Source organism: Sitophilus oryzae, unplaced genomic scaffold, assembly GCF_002938485.1.
Source record: "Sitophilus oryzae breed Bouriz unplaced genomic scaffold, Soryzae_2.0 scaffold_803_pilon_pilon, whole genome shotgun sequence".
NCBI lineage: Eukaryota > Metazoa > Arthropoda > Insecta > Coleoptera > Curculionidae > Sitophilus > Sitophilus oryzae.
The window spans coordinates 850,804-863,211 of record NW_022147421.1 but is presented as its reverse complement, the minus strand read 5'-3'; the positions used below and the strand labels follow the sequence as shown (position 1 = coordinate 863,211).

At 30.2% G+C, this 12,408-nt stretch overlaps 4 protein-coding genes across 4 annotated transcripts in view; 3 read left to right on the top strand and 1 right to left on the bottom strand.

The window, feature by feature from the left end:
- Positions 1 to 186, bottom strand: part of LOC115888632 (MICOS complex subunit Mic60-like) — a 12,143-nt gene extending 11,957 nt beyond the window's left edge. The window contains exon 1 of the mRNA XM_030908401.1: positions 136 to 186. Coding sequence (XP_030764261.1) covers positions 136 to 186 — 51 coding nt within the window. The remainder of the gene's footprint in view (positions 1 to 135) is intronic.
- LOC115888621 (39S ribosomal protein L35, mitochondrial-like) lies at positions 122 to 1,187 on the top strand. Its single transcript, XM_030908386.1, has 2 exons — positions 122 to 338; positions 632 to 1,187. The coding sequence occupies exons 1-2, from the start codon at positions 317 to 319 to the stop codon at positions 1,144 to 1,146; spliced, it is 537 nt and encodes a 178-aa protein (XP_030764246.1). The 5' UTR covers positions 122 to 316; the 3' UTR covers positions 1,147 to 1,187.
- Positions 1,188 to 1,559: 372 nt separating this feature from the next.
- LOC115888624 lies at positions 1,560 to 4,530 on the top strand (the record flags this gene model as incomplete). The annotated part of the gene is given in 2 exon segments (XM_030908391.1): positions 1,560 to 1,630; positions 1,820 to 4,530. A coding segment is annotated over 1 exon segment (2,692 nt), but the record flags the coding sequence as incomplete, so codon positions are not given.
- A 1,577-nt stretch (positions 4,531 to 6,107) lies between these two features.
- Positions 6,108 to 10,245, top strand: LOC115888631. Its single transcript, XM_030908400.1, has 3 exons — positions 6,108 to 6,164; positions 6,238 to 6,337; positions 9,875 to 10,245. The coding sequence occupies exons 1-3, from the start codon at positions 6,108 to 6,110 to the stop codon at positions 10,243 to 10,245; spliced, it is 528 nt and encodes a 175-aa protein (XP_030764260.1).
- The last annotated feature ends 2,163 nt before the right edge of the window (positions 10,246 to 12,408 follow it).

Genomic DNA, 12,408 nt, shown 5'->3' with positions numbered 1-12,408 from the left:
ATCTGTACTTCGTTCAGTTACGTATTGCTAAATTTAGTAAGTTCTAAAAAACGGTAAAAAGTTTTTTTTAGATGTAAATAGAGATGACATAACAGCAATTAAGTTTTAAAAAAAATTAATTTGTGTGAGACTTGCCCATGCTGCTCTTCTGATTAGGAGTTTACGGACCACTTTCAACATCAACATTCTCTGGTAGAACCACCGCGGGTTTTGGGAGCGGAATTTTGAAAAAGATCGGAAAATTCTGTTTCTTGACGATTGGTGACGATACCGACCCTGGTGGAAAAGTCAAAACTCGTGAACTTCGAACTGGAGGATGTTTCGAACGCTGATTTCAGTTACGTATTGCTCAGGAAGTATTTTTGCACGGAAATTTTGTCAAATACCTCCGGAATTTGTGGGCTTGTTGTTTTTATAGTTTTCTAAAGTTTCTCTTTAAAGTTGTCAAATATTTGAGAGCTTTTGTTTCTCGGTTCGAATTTCTAGGTTAGATTCTGGGGAGTTTACTTTTGGGTTGGCAGCGAACTGTCACTGCACTATATCTGTTCTTTTCTAACTTTCAAGTTTAAAAAAGACAAAATATATATCAATTTTTAATTATTTAAAAATTAATAAAACTCTTTATTTTTAGCCGCAAAATGCCGTGCCACGTCAGTTCTAACAGCAAGAAAATTATTCAAGAACGTATACCAGCCTAGTTTAGTACAACAAGTCATCCGAAAGCATTTCTCAGTACTCCACACCAAGCCGAATAATACCCTTTTAAATGAGCCTCAACTAATCAAGAACAGAATAAACCTGGTCGATACGAAGACCCTTACAAAATTCTCTATAAGAAAAGGTAGAAGAAAGGCGAACAAAGCTGTAATTAAGAGATTTTACAGGCTAGATTGGGGTATATGGATCAGGACAAAGTGTGGTCGTCACAAGAGACTGTGGAAGAAAAGGGCCTCAAGGAGGCGAAGATTGAGACAGCACGTGTTTTGTAACGCTACCCAAAGCTATCTTCTGGATAAAATGGTTGGTAGTTATTGGAGAAAACCTAAATATTATGTTGATGATCCTTATGAACCTTATCATAAAAGGGAAGATTTTGCGTATTCTGCGCGTAAACCTAGACCTTATTTTCCTCCAGGTGAATTATAAATAAGTTTTTGTTAGTTTGTAATCGAATAAAGTATTGAATTAATAAAAAAATAAATTTAAGTTTTTTATTATTAAGATATTTATTTTCCTTGGCGCCATCTATGGACTAGTAGCCATACTATCAGTTTACAGTTTTTATAATTTTGGTTGAAGATTGTAGATTTCTAGAAAATAAAGGTTGATTCAGAAAGACTGTCTCATTTCTTTTTCTGCTTTTTAAATAAATTCAAATAACTAATAAATATTTATCTATATAATAAATAGAGTAAGCAGTAATTTTTACCTCTACATAATTTTATTCTTCATGATCTGTTTTTGATGTTAATACAAATTTTCTAGAAATTAATAAAAACGGAAACTTCGTATTTAATCTATGTGAATCGGCCTTTAGTGTTTTCATCAAATGTAAACAAAATTAAGTGGGGTTCAAATTTGTATTTTGAATATTGAGTAGCAGTTATTTTTATTTAAAAATACATGACTGGTAAGTACGACTATAATATTTGGAAATAAAACATCTTACTTTATTAATACTTTTAATCATATATATTTTTTATCTATATCTACACAGGTAAATTTATAAAACTGTTAACATTTTAATAATCAATTAATTTGGCATTATAAACATTGTCATGAAAGAGTAAATGTAAATAATATCCTGTTAATATTATAGGTAACAGTGTTGTATAGTTATGAGTAATTCAGATGAAGATTCATCAACAAAACAAGTGTTAGAATATTACAAAAAATACTCCCAAAACCCCCATCTTCAAAAGTATTTCTCTGGAACTTCAACCACCATCACATATGCACCAATTTCTGATGAAGAAACTCCAGCATTAGCCATCAATATTCCTAAAATAATTATTACCGAAAGCAGTACCACAGACATTTCTAGCGCTAAGAAATTGCAATCACTAGAGGGACCAAGTACTTCGAAAGGCTCAAGCCGATCCGTACATAGTAGCAGTGATGCAATTGACATAAAAGAGTCTCAGGATTTTGTTAAAGCTAGTACTTTGCAAAGAAGTAACTCACTACCTTCAAAATTATGCTCTAAAGAAGTCCATTTTGACTTATCGCCTTCAGAAAATGTCAAAATATTACTTTTCGGATCAACAAGCAGTTCAGATGAGTCGATAGAGCATGCACAGATAGAGAAACCTTCTAGTGAGAGTTCTAGTAGTGCTAAAACAAAATCTTCTCCAATTCCTAGTACAAGTTCATCTGAGGAAGAAAATAAAATTATAAATTTTGGAGTTAGTTTGTCAAGTTTGAAGAAAAAAATTGGGTTACCTGTTGCATTTTCCACACCAGTATTTCCAGTACTTCCAGAACCTGTGCATGGTGAAAACATATATACTACACCAAAAACAAGCTCTAGAGAATACATAAAGAGTCACCAAACTATAGTTCTTAGTGCAGTAGATGAGGAAAAAATATCTAATGTTTGTTGTAATACTGATTCAAATCAGGGGAACATAGACCAGGAGAGAACTAAGAAATCTTCATCAGGTGACGTAAAAATTGAAGACACTAAAATGTCTGATGTTTCCAAAGGTGCTATAAAGAAACAGAAAAAAGAACCAATTAAAAAAACTGATAAAGAAAGTACCCAGGAAGAAACTAGTGTAAAAAGAACTAATCAAAAAGTAGTTCAGCTTACTATGTCGACTCCACTCACTCTTGACTGTCTATATGATAAAAATGCAGAAGAAATAGCTATACAAACAGAAAAATTAGATTCAGACAGTGAGACCAGTGAACCGGAAGGTTCAAGTTGTGATAGTTTTGAGTATATCAGTAGTAATCTTGTTTCTTTACAGTCTTCCCAAGCCCAATGTAACGTTCACAAAAAAGACTCTAGCTTAGGGAAATCTTCAGGGTGTTCTGTAAAAGAAATGTCATCAGGATCTTCTAAATCTCAAACAAGTGATAGTAGAGAGGACATGGATAAAGTGGTTGATCTTTTACAAGTATTTTTGTCTTCTAAAAGGGACAAAGTTATTAAAAACAAGGACTATATAAAGAAGGTTATTAAAAAGATTATGTTCTCTAGTGAGTCTAGCCAGGAAAGATCTTCAAGTCCATCAAACAGTAATAATGAAGCCAGTCTTCCAAGAGATCCTGTACAAGTAAAATCAAGTAAAACTAACACTGATTCTACTGAGCCTGAACGTATAGTTAAAAAACAATCTAAATCAAACTCCAATGGAGATTATTTACTACAGTTCACTGAAAATGAAAGGTTATATCAGATAGCATGGATTGATAATGAAATTTCACATTTATCCAAGCTTAAAAGATTTCTTGAAGCTAAAAACAACAGCGGAAGTGAGAAAGAAACCAAGAAGAAATCTTCAAAATACAAAATATTAGGAAAAGATGAAAAAACTAATAAAGAATTAGAGAGAGAATATATTATTGAGACTGATCAAGGGATTCCCCCAGGTGCAAACGTTAAATATTTTATAGATGGTCAAAAATTCACTGTAGCGCATTGTGACGACTCTAGTAAAGTATCTAAAAGTTCTGTTATAGCTGATATCACGGTAGATTCAAAAACAAGCAGTACTAACATAAAAGTAAGCACTATTTGTAGTGTTTGTAAGCAGATTATCTGTATATGCAAGCCTGAATCTTTAGGAGAACCAAAAAACAGAGGTTCTTTAGAGAAACCTGAATCTCATAGAAATAAAGCTAAGAATGAATATAGCGGAAAAAATGAGTCTGAATTTTTAGCTGAAGATTTTGATGAAAAAAAATCAAACTCTTTAGAGAAAGCATTTCAGAATTGTAACTGTACTCATGCTACCAATTCAAAATGTACCTGCCCATTTGTTGAAAAGCTCGCCAAACATTTCTCACAATCCAAAGAAATGTTTTATACTCCTAGACCTTCAAGTAGTGTAGGTATACAAGTAAAAGAAAGCGTTCCTGTTAAAATATGTAAGGAAGTACAAAGTAAAGTTGATTCTTTGGACAAACAAGTCCAATATTTGAAGAGTTTGATACAAATAAATGAAGATAATGGAAAATCTGTAGATAAAATGACCAATGAAGAACATAAGAATGGTGTAGGGGACGTGAATAAATGTGTTTCTAAAAAAAGTAGTTTAAAGAACCAAAAAAATGGCGATAAAATGATTCAAACAAACAGATGCAAATGTGCTTCAAAAAGTGTTCAAATTGATTATGAAAGTTTAAAAAGATTGAGAAGTGATTCAATTGATAAGAAAATTCAGACTGAAGAGGAACTTGTCAGAGGCTTTGGCGTTAATAGTACAGGGACATTTAGAAGTTCTTCAAAAAGTATCCAAATTGGTATAAATGATCCATCTAATACAAACATTAAAACTGAAAAACAAGCTTCTAAAGATACTGAATTGGACCTACTATGTTTAAAGTGATAAAATGGTTAATAGTGGTACAGAGATGCTCCAAAATAGATACCAAAGTGCATCAAAAAATGTTCAAATAGATAAAAAACGTTTATTAGAGAGATTCAGAACTAATGTTGAAAGCAATACAGAAAGGTTTCTTAGTAAAACTAGTAATTCAAATGGTCAATTGCTTTTCAATAATGCCAAAAAAGAATTTGATTCAAAAGCTTTGAACTATGAAGATGTAAAAGATCCTTCCAAAGGTGAAAAAAATGGTGCAAGAAGTCTTCAGTTTGAGGAGAAAATAGAAGCAATAGCTGATACAGTTAGTAGATCCATTGATAATATTAAACAAGCACAGAACAAAACAGATAGTAAATCAAAATTTGTTCAAATTGATAATGAAATATTGAAGAGATTGGGAAGTGATTCAAGTGATAAGGAGATTCAGACTGAGTCACTTGTCAGAGATTTTGGTGTTAATAGTACAAGGACAATTAAAGGTTCTTCAAAAAATGTTCAAATTGGTATAAATAATTCAGTTGATGATACAATGGCTAATAGTGGTACAGAGATGCTACAATGTGCCTCAAAAAATGTTCAAATAGATGAAGAAAGTTTATTAGAGAGATTCAGAAAGAATGCTGAAAGCAATTCAGAAAGATTTCCTAGTAAATCTAGTTCAAATGGTCAATTGCTCTTTAATAATGCTAAAAAGGAATTTGATTCAAAAGCTTTGAACTATGAAGATGTGAAGGACACTTTTAAAGGTGAAAAAAATGGCTCGCCAAGTCTGAAATTTGATGAGAAAATAGAAGCAATAGCTGATTCAGTAAGCAGATCCATTGATAATATTAAACAAGCCCAAAAAAGAACAGATAGTACTTCTAAAGGTGATAAAATTATTCAAACAGACAGATGCCATGTATGTTGTTCAAAATTTGTTCAAATAGATAATGATCTTTTGAAGAGATCAGGAAATGATTCAATTGATAGGAAGATTCAGACTGAGGAGGCTTTTGTCAGAGAATTTGGTGTTAATAGTACAGGAACAAGAACAGAAAAACAAGCTTCTAAAGATGTTGGTGTACCTACTATGTTCAGTGATAAAATGGTTAATAGTGGTACACAGATGTTCCAAAGTAAATGCCAATGTTACTCAAAATGTGTTCAAATAGATCATGAAGGTTTGAGGGGATTAAGAAGTGATTCAATTGATAGAAAGATTCAAACTGAGGAAGCACTTGTTAGAGAGTTTGGTGTTAATAGTACAGGGACAGTGAAGAGTTCTCCAAGAAGTGTTCAAATTGATATAGATAACTCAGTTAATAGAAACACTGAAACTGAAAAACAAACTTCTAAAAATACTGGTGTTCCTGCTGGGTTTAGCGAAAACATGGTTAATAGTGGTATACAGATGTCCCAAAGTAGGTGCCAATGCGCCTCGAGAGGTGTTGAAACTATAAAACAAGCTACCGAGGATGTTGGTATGTTTAGTGAGAATATGGTTAATATTGGTTTTACATATGTCCCAAAATAGAGGCCAACGCACTTCAAGAAGTGTTGAAACTGTAAAACATGCTTATAAAGGATGCCGGTGCGCCTGCTAGATCCACTGAAAAATGGTTAATAATGGTACACAGATGATCCAAAATTCCACAAGGAGCGTTCAGATAAATAAAAACAGTTTGCAGAAGCTTAAAAGCAGTCTAAGGATTCTGGTACATTTGGAAAGTCCGGTGATAGTGAAGAAAAATCAGGGAGTGATGATGAAACATCTGCTATGTATTCACAAATGGGTAGCACTAGTAAGAAAATTGATGTTTTATTTAGGAGGGGGGTAGTTTAAAAGTTGCCGACTTCACAATGATAACACAACATTTTTTTTTGATTTTTTTTATTATTTTTCTACAAAATCTTGTGAAATCACACCAATAATATTTCTCTGGGAGCTAAATCTGGCAAATATGGAGGGTGACCTAATATAGTTTAAACGTAAATCATTAGGTTTGCTATGGAAATCACAGGATTGTAAGATAACTCATTGTTTAGTGACACATAATTTTCTTCAGCTTTTATTATTTATAATATACAGGGTCCGACAATAGTGCGTTGGGCATCTGTAGCTCCTAGAATAAAAACTTTGGAATTTTGAATAAGTGCAAACATGTATTTCAGGAAAATATTTTAACTTCTATAGGATGGCAAAATAAAACACTAAATCACCACAATACACCAAAACACTTTTACTTTTACACTGGACGCGCGTTTCGCTAACCATGTTAGCATCATCAGCAGATGATTAAAAACTATAATACAATCTACAATTTGAGCGTTTATACATATACTCACTCAGTGGGCACCGAGTGGGCGTAGCAAGATCTAGCAAACCGAGTCAGAGCCCACCGAGCGTAACAGTTAGATTTCCGCTACTAGAGTAGTAGGAACAAAGAACTTGAAGGAATTGGACCGTTGTCTCTGTTCATACTATCTTTACATTTATTAATTCTGATGCTTTCATGTGCATATAAATGCCTGTAATTTGAGACTTGTTTAATTAATTTTAAATTATTAAGATCTATACAATGTTCTTTATCAACAATATGTTCGGCAACGCAAGATTTATCCAGTCTACCATATCTTATCTGAGCTAAATGTTCTTTAAATCTAGTTAATATTGATCTTCTAGTTTGCTTCTAGATTGTATTTTAGTTTTTAATCATCTGCTGATGATGCTAACATGGTTAGCGAAACGCGCGACCAGTGTTAAAAGTGTATTGGTGTATTGTGGTGATTTAGTGTTTTATTTTGCTGTGTAACACCAAAGGTTCCAACCCTCAACTGTAATTCTATAGGATGGCTCAGAAAAGTGTGAGTGGATTGGGATGATTTTTTTTTAAATGGAACGCCCTGTATATTATTGCATTTTTGGTTTCCTTTTAGATCACTTTACATAATACTAAGATATGAGTAAATATATTTGGACAATTTAGAGGTATTAATAAATAAGTAAAAAATATATATTTTTTAACCTTCCTTAAAAAAAATTATTAAAAATACAAGAACTTTCCTAAAATCAAAACTATATTAGGTACATATTTACTTTAGATGGTCTATACTTACTTTGCTATAAATATCGTAATCTTAAATCATACATGGTGTACAAAATTCTACACCAAACTTTTTAAAATATAATTTTTCTTTTTTTTTAGATGGAAAGTTAAAAAAGAACATTTTTTGTATTTAAAGTATTTCAAAATTTTTAATGGTTTGGCAGATACACCCAGTATTATTTCATATGGCTCTTTCAACGGTAAAATAAGAGAAAAACCATTGGGTGGCTTTGATCAAAATTTACTGTGGAAAATGCCATATGAAATATAAAACCGCGAATATCTACGAAACCGTTAAAAATTTTGAAATACTCTAAATACAAAAATGTTCGTTTTTTAATTTTCCATCTATTGAAAAAATTATATACAGGGTGTTTCCATTTTAAAAAAAACGAAGAAATATTATTTTATATTTTAGAAAGTTTTATTTTGAACATCCTGTATGATTTACGATGACCATATTTATAGCAAAGTAAGTACAAACCATCTAAACTAATTACCTAATATAGTTCGATTTCAGGACAGTTCTTGTATTTTGAATAATTTTTTTTAAGAAAGGCTGAAAAATATATATTTATTTATTTTATTTATTTATTAATATAGTCTATAAAATGAATAACTTTGAATTTTGACCGTTATTTTTTACCAACTTGGCAAATATAAAATCCCTCTATCAAAAAAGTTACTGATATTCTTTAAATTGAGTGCCTGAGCGAATCAGATAGGTAACTCTTTTTACTTTCTATTAGAAATAGAAAAAATAATAAAACAAGTGACAGTTCTTCCCTCTTTTTCAAAAATCAACTCGAAATGTCACCAATTGACAAAGTAAAATGTCATCAGCTTTTGACATTTCTAAATATTAGACCAATGCCGTCTCTAATAGAACAGCCACGAAGCGAAAGATTTATGACGTCACGGTAGTTAGATACACGGATTAATAAATATGTTGTAGAATACATAAAACTTATAATTATTCCTCGTATTTTGGTTTGTGTTTAAAAATGATATAGTTTACCTGAAATATACATAACATACAGCTAATAAATACAATATAATATATACCTATTTATAGTAATAAATACTTTGGCAAAATAAACTATAAACCATACAAAATGCAACAAATGTTTACACAATATACAAATAATGAATAGGTGATACATAAGATAATGGGTAAAATGTAAAATATATTTTAGAATTTTGGGGTTTAAAATCGATCTAATTTAACAAACAACATTCAATATCTACTAATAGTGATGTATGTATTATTATTTGCATTCACAAAATTTATTTATATATTATAATGTTACTGCAATTAATAAACTAATGCTTGTCAAAGATGACCACATATTTTTTAAATTATTACTTTTAACACAAAAACTATCTACATTGACTATGGATTACGATTTCAGCCATATTGTGAAACATTTGCTGCATTTGTATGGTTCATAATTTATCTGCCAAAGTATTTATTACTATAAACAAGTATATATATATATATATATATATATATATATATATATATAATATATATATATATATATATATATATATATATATATATATATATATATATATATATATATATATATATATATATATATATATATATATATATATATATATATATATATATTGTATTATTAACTGTATATTATGTATATTTTATGTAAACTATATCATTTTTGAAATACAAACCAAAAATACGAGGAATAATGTGACTGTTAACATGACTAATCATGTGCTAGCAGCGACGTCATATCGCTCAACTGTTCTATTAAGACAATGCTCTTTTATGGCCTGATTGCTAACCTAATAAAATTAACACTAGAAAAGCCCGCGGGAACTGTCAAATTCAAAGTTATTCGTTTTACAGACTATATCTCTGAAACTATGGAAATATATTTATTCATGTCTTAGGGGATTATGGTTAAGTGATCTGAAAGGAAGCTAAAAATGCAATAACATACAGGGTGTTCCATTTAAAAAATCATCCCGATCCACTCACACTTTTTTGAGCCACCCTATAGAAGTTAAAATATTTCCCTGAAATATATCCTTTGGTTGCATAAGCAAAATTCTCATATTTTTTTTGTAGAGACTACCCGACTCATTATTGCCGCACCCTGTAATTTATTGCATGGATGTTTGCTGTATACAGGGTGAAATCGGAAATTTTTCATACTACTCTTCTGTTTAAAAATTCATTAATGTTTTCTTTCTGTTCTTCAGCTGTAAGTATCCCAACATCTATTCTTGATCATGGACCTTTAACACTACAATCCACACAGAACAATTGTGCTTGTTGTGGCAGAAAATTGACTCAGGATGAGATCCAAGCTACTTTGTCCAAAAATAACCCGTCTCTATGTTGCTGTAAAGGATATAATAACCAAGCTTACCAAACCCATCCAATGTGGAGTTGCTTTTATCATAACCAAGCCTATAATAACAATAATTACTATAATAACAACAGGGCAATGTTTCAAAAGTCCAAAACATATTGCAAAAGGTGCAGAGAAAAGTTGCTTGAAACTGTGAAGAAACAGAGACATGGAACTGCATATACGTTGATTTTAGAGGAAAAAATGAATTGGAAATGATAGAAAAAAACTGATGGAAAATAAAGGAAGATTTTCTGAGGAGGTCAGAGTTCAAGTTCCCAAAGTTGAAAAATCAAAAAAATCGAAAGACAGAAGAAACAGTCATGAAAAGAATAGAAACGGGAGTTTGAAGAAACATAATGGACTTCAAGATGATGAAAATAAACGACAGTATGCTTTAAAGGTTGGTTTATTCAGTAGACAGGGTGTTCCCTAAATAGGATAAAATATTTAAGATATTTTATGGAAAATTATTGATAATAAAGTGTTATACCTCTGGCATTTATTAGTTTATTATATTTTTTTTAAGGACTACCTAATAGAAAACCGGCCAGAATTCATATATTCTGCAGAATACAGACGACAGCTCATGCTGAACTCCAGAATACAGAGGGAGCAAAAAAAAGACGCCTTAAAAATGAACTTTTTAGAGGACAAACAACATAGAAATAACAGTATGATTTTTTTAAATTTAATTATGACACATCCTGTATACAGAAAGTGTTTATTTTTTAGGTAATGTGAAGCTATATACTGAAAAAGAAATGAAAGGGAAGTACCAAAAGAAATTACAGGAAATTACCGGAAGTTAAACAGAAAAATGTGGATAAATATGGTAGACGTCTTCGTGAGGCTGATAAAATAATATGCGATAGATTTGCGAAGGTATTAATATTACAAACACCTTATATATTACTAAAAATTACAAGATTAAAAATGTTTTTTTTTTATTTTAGCACGTACAGAAGTCAGTTCTGAAAGGGAAGGCAAATTTTCCAATTGATCAAAATGTAGTAAACTTATGACGTGTATTCTAGTGTTTTATTTTTTGTGTGTGTGTGTGAGTCCTAAAGAAAATGTTAAGTACAAATAAATGTTGTCATTTTTTATATATTTTTTATGTTTTATTTGTTTTTTTTTTTTTTTTTTTATTTTATTTTTCTAATATATTAAATTTGTATTTTCTTACTTTTAATATAATATACAACTTTACCAATATACAGGGTTGTTCACCACATACGACACGGAGTATTGTAGCTAAACGATGAGATTTTTACAAATTGTAAGTTTTGGGTTCGTTGAAGGACTATTAGAGCTACAGAGTGTCCCAAATAAATAAAAAATATAAAAGTTGTATTTTTTTAAATGGAACACCCTGTATATTATTGCATTTTTAGTTTCTATGATTAAAATAAAGGTAAATTTGATTAAGGTTTATTACACTTAAACCTTACCGTTTTTGAAATATTTTCAATTTTGCGAAATTGCAGTATAATTTTAAAGGCTTCATTTCTCCGAGGATATCAAAGTTTTTAATACTAAATATTTACTGAAGTTTGTTGTGGTCAGTTATTGTGTTGCAATAATACATATACTACCTTATACAGGTGTCTAGAAATTTATTTTAAATAATTACTAAGCTTTAAACGGCAATAACTTATTTAATTTAAATAGAACACCTATTTATGTTTTACAAGAATCAGATGCACAATTTAATTGTCTATCAAATTGCATTATACCATTTTTACCTATTCCTTCAAGTTTTCGTAGAATATGCATTTCTTATAATTTAGACCTGTTTATCAATATACCCATGGAATATTGACATTTTAAATTGTTTTTAAAACAACAAATGTACAAAATGTACAGGCTAGTAATACTAAATATTACTAGCCCATTTGTATGCAAAAGAAAAACTATTTAAATCTTTATAAAGAGTATACCATTAATTAAATATGCCACCATTATTTCCTTAATTACTATACTTAATTGTGTTCGTTAATAAATTATTCTAAATAAATGGATTTGAATCAGAAATCAATATATTAATAAGTTATGAAATAGAACGTCTCTGTTGGTATAAATAAGCATTTGTCAAAAATTAAATATCATTTTAAAGGTGTTACTTTTTACCACACTCTCTAATTCACATACATAATTCGATTTTTTAAGTATTTGGAGCTTATTATTAATCAACGCAAACAGTCAATTAATGTAGTTTGAATACTGGAATCATATTAACTGGTCCTCTTTAACAAATATTTAACAGTTTTTATTTATTTTTAATAAGAAATAAACAAACTATATCGACTATATTAGTATCTGTACTCTTTAAAATTTGGTACATGTAAAAATAATCTAAAATAGGCAATACGTAACCCC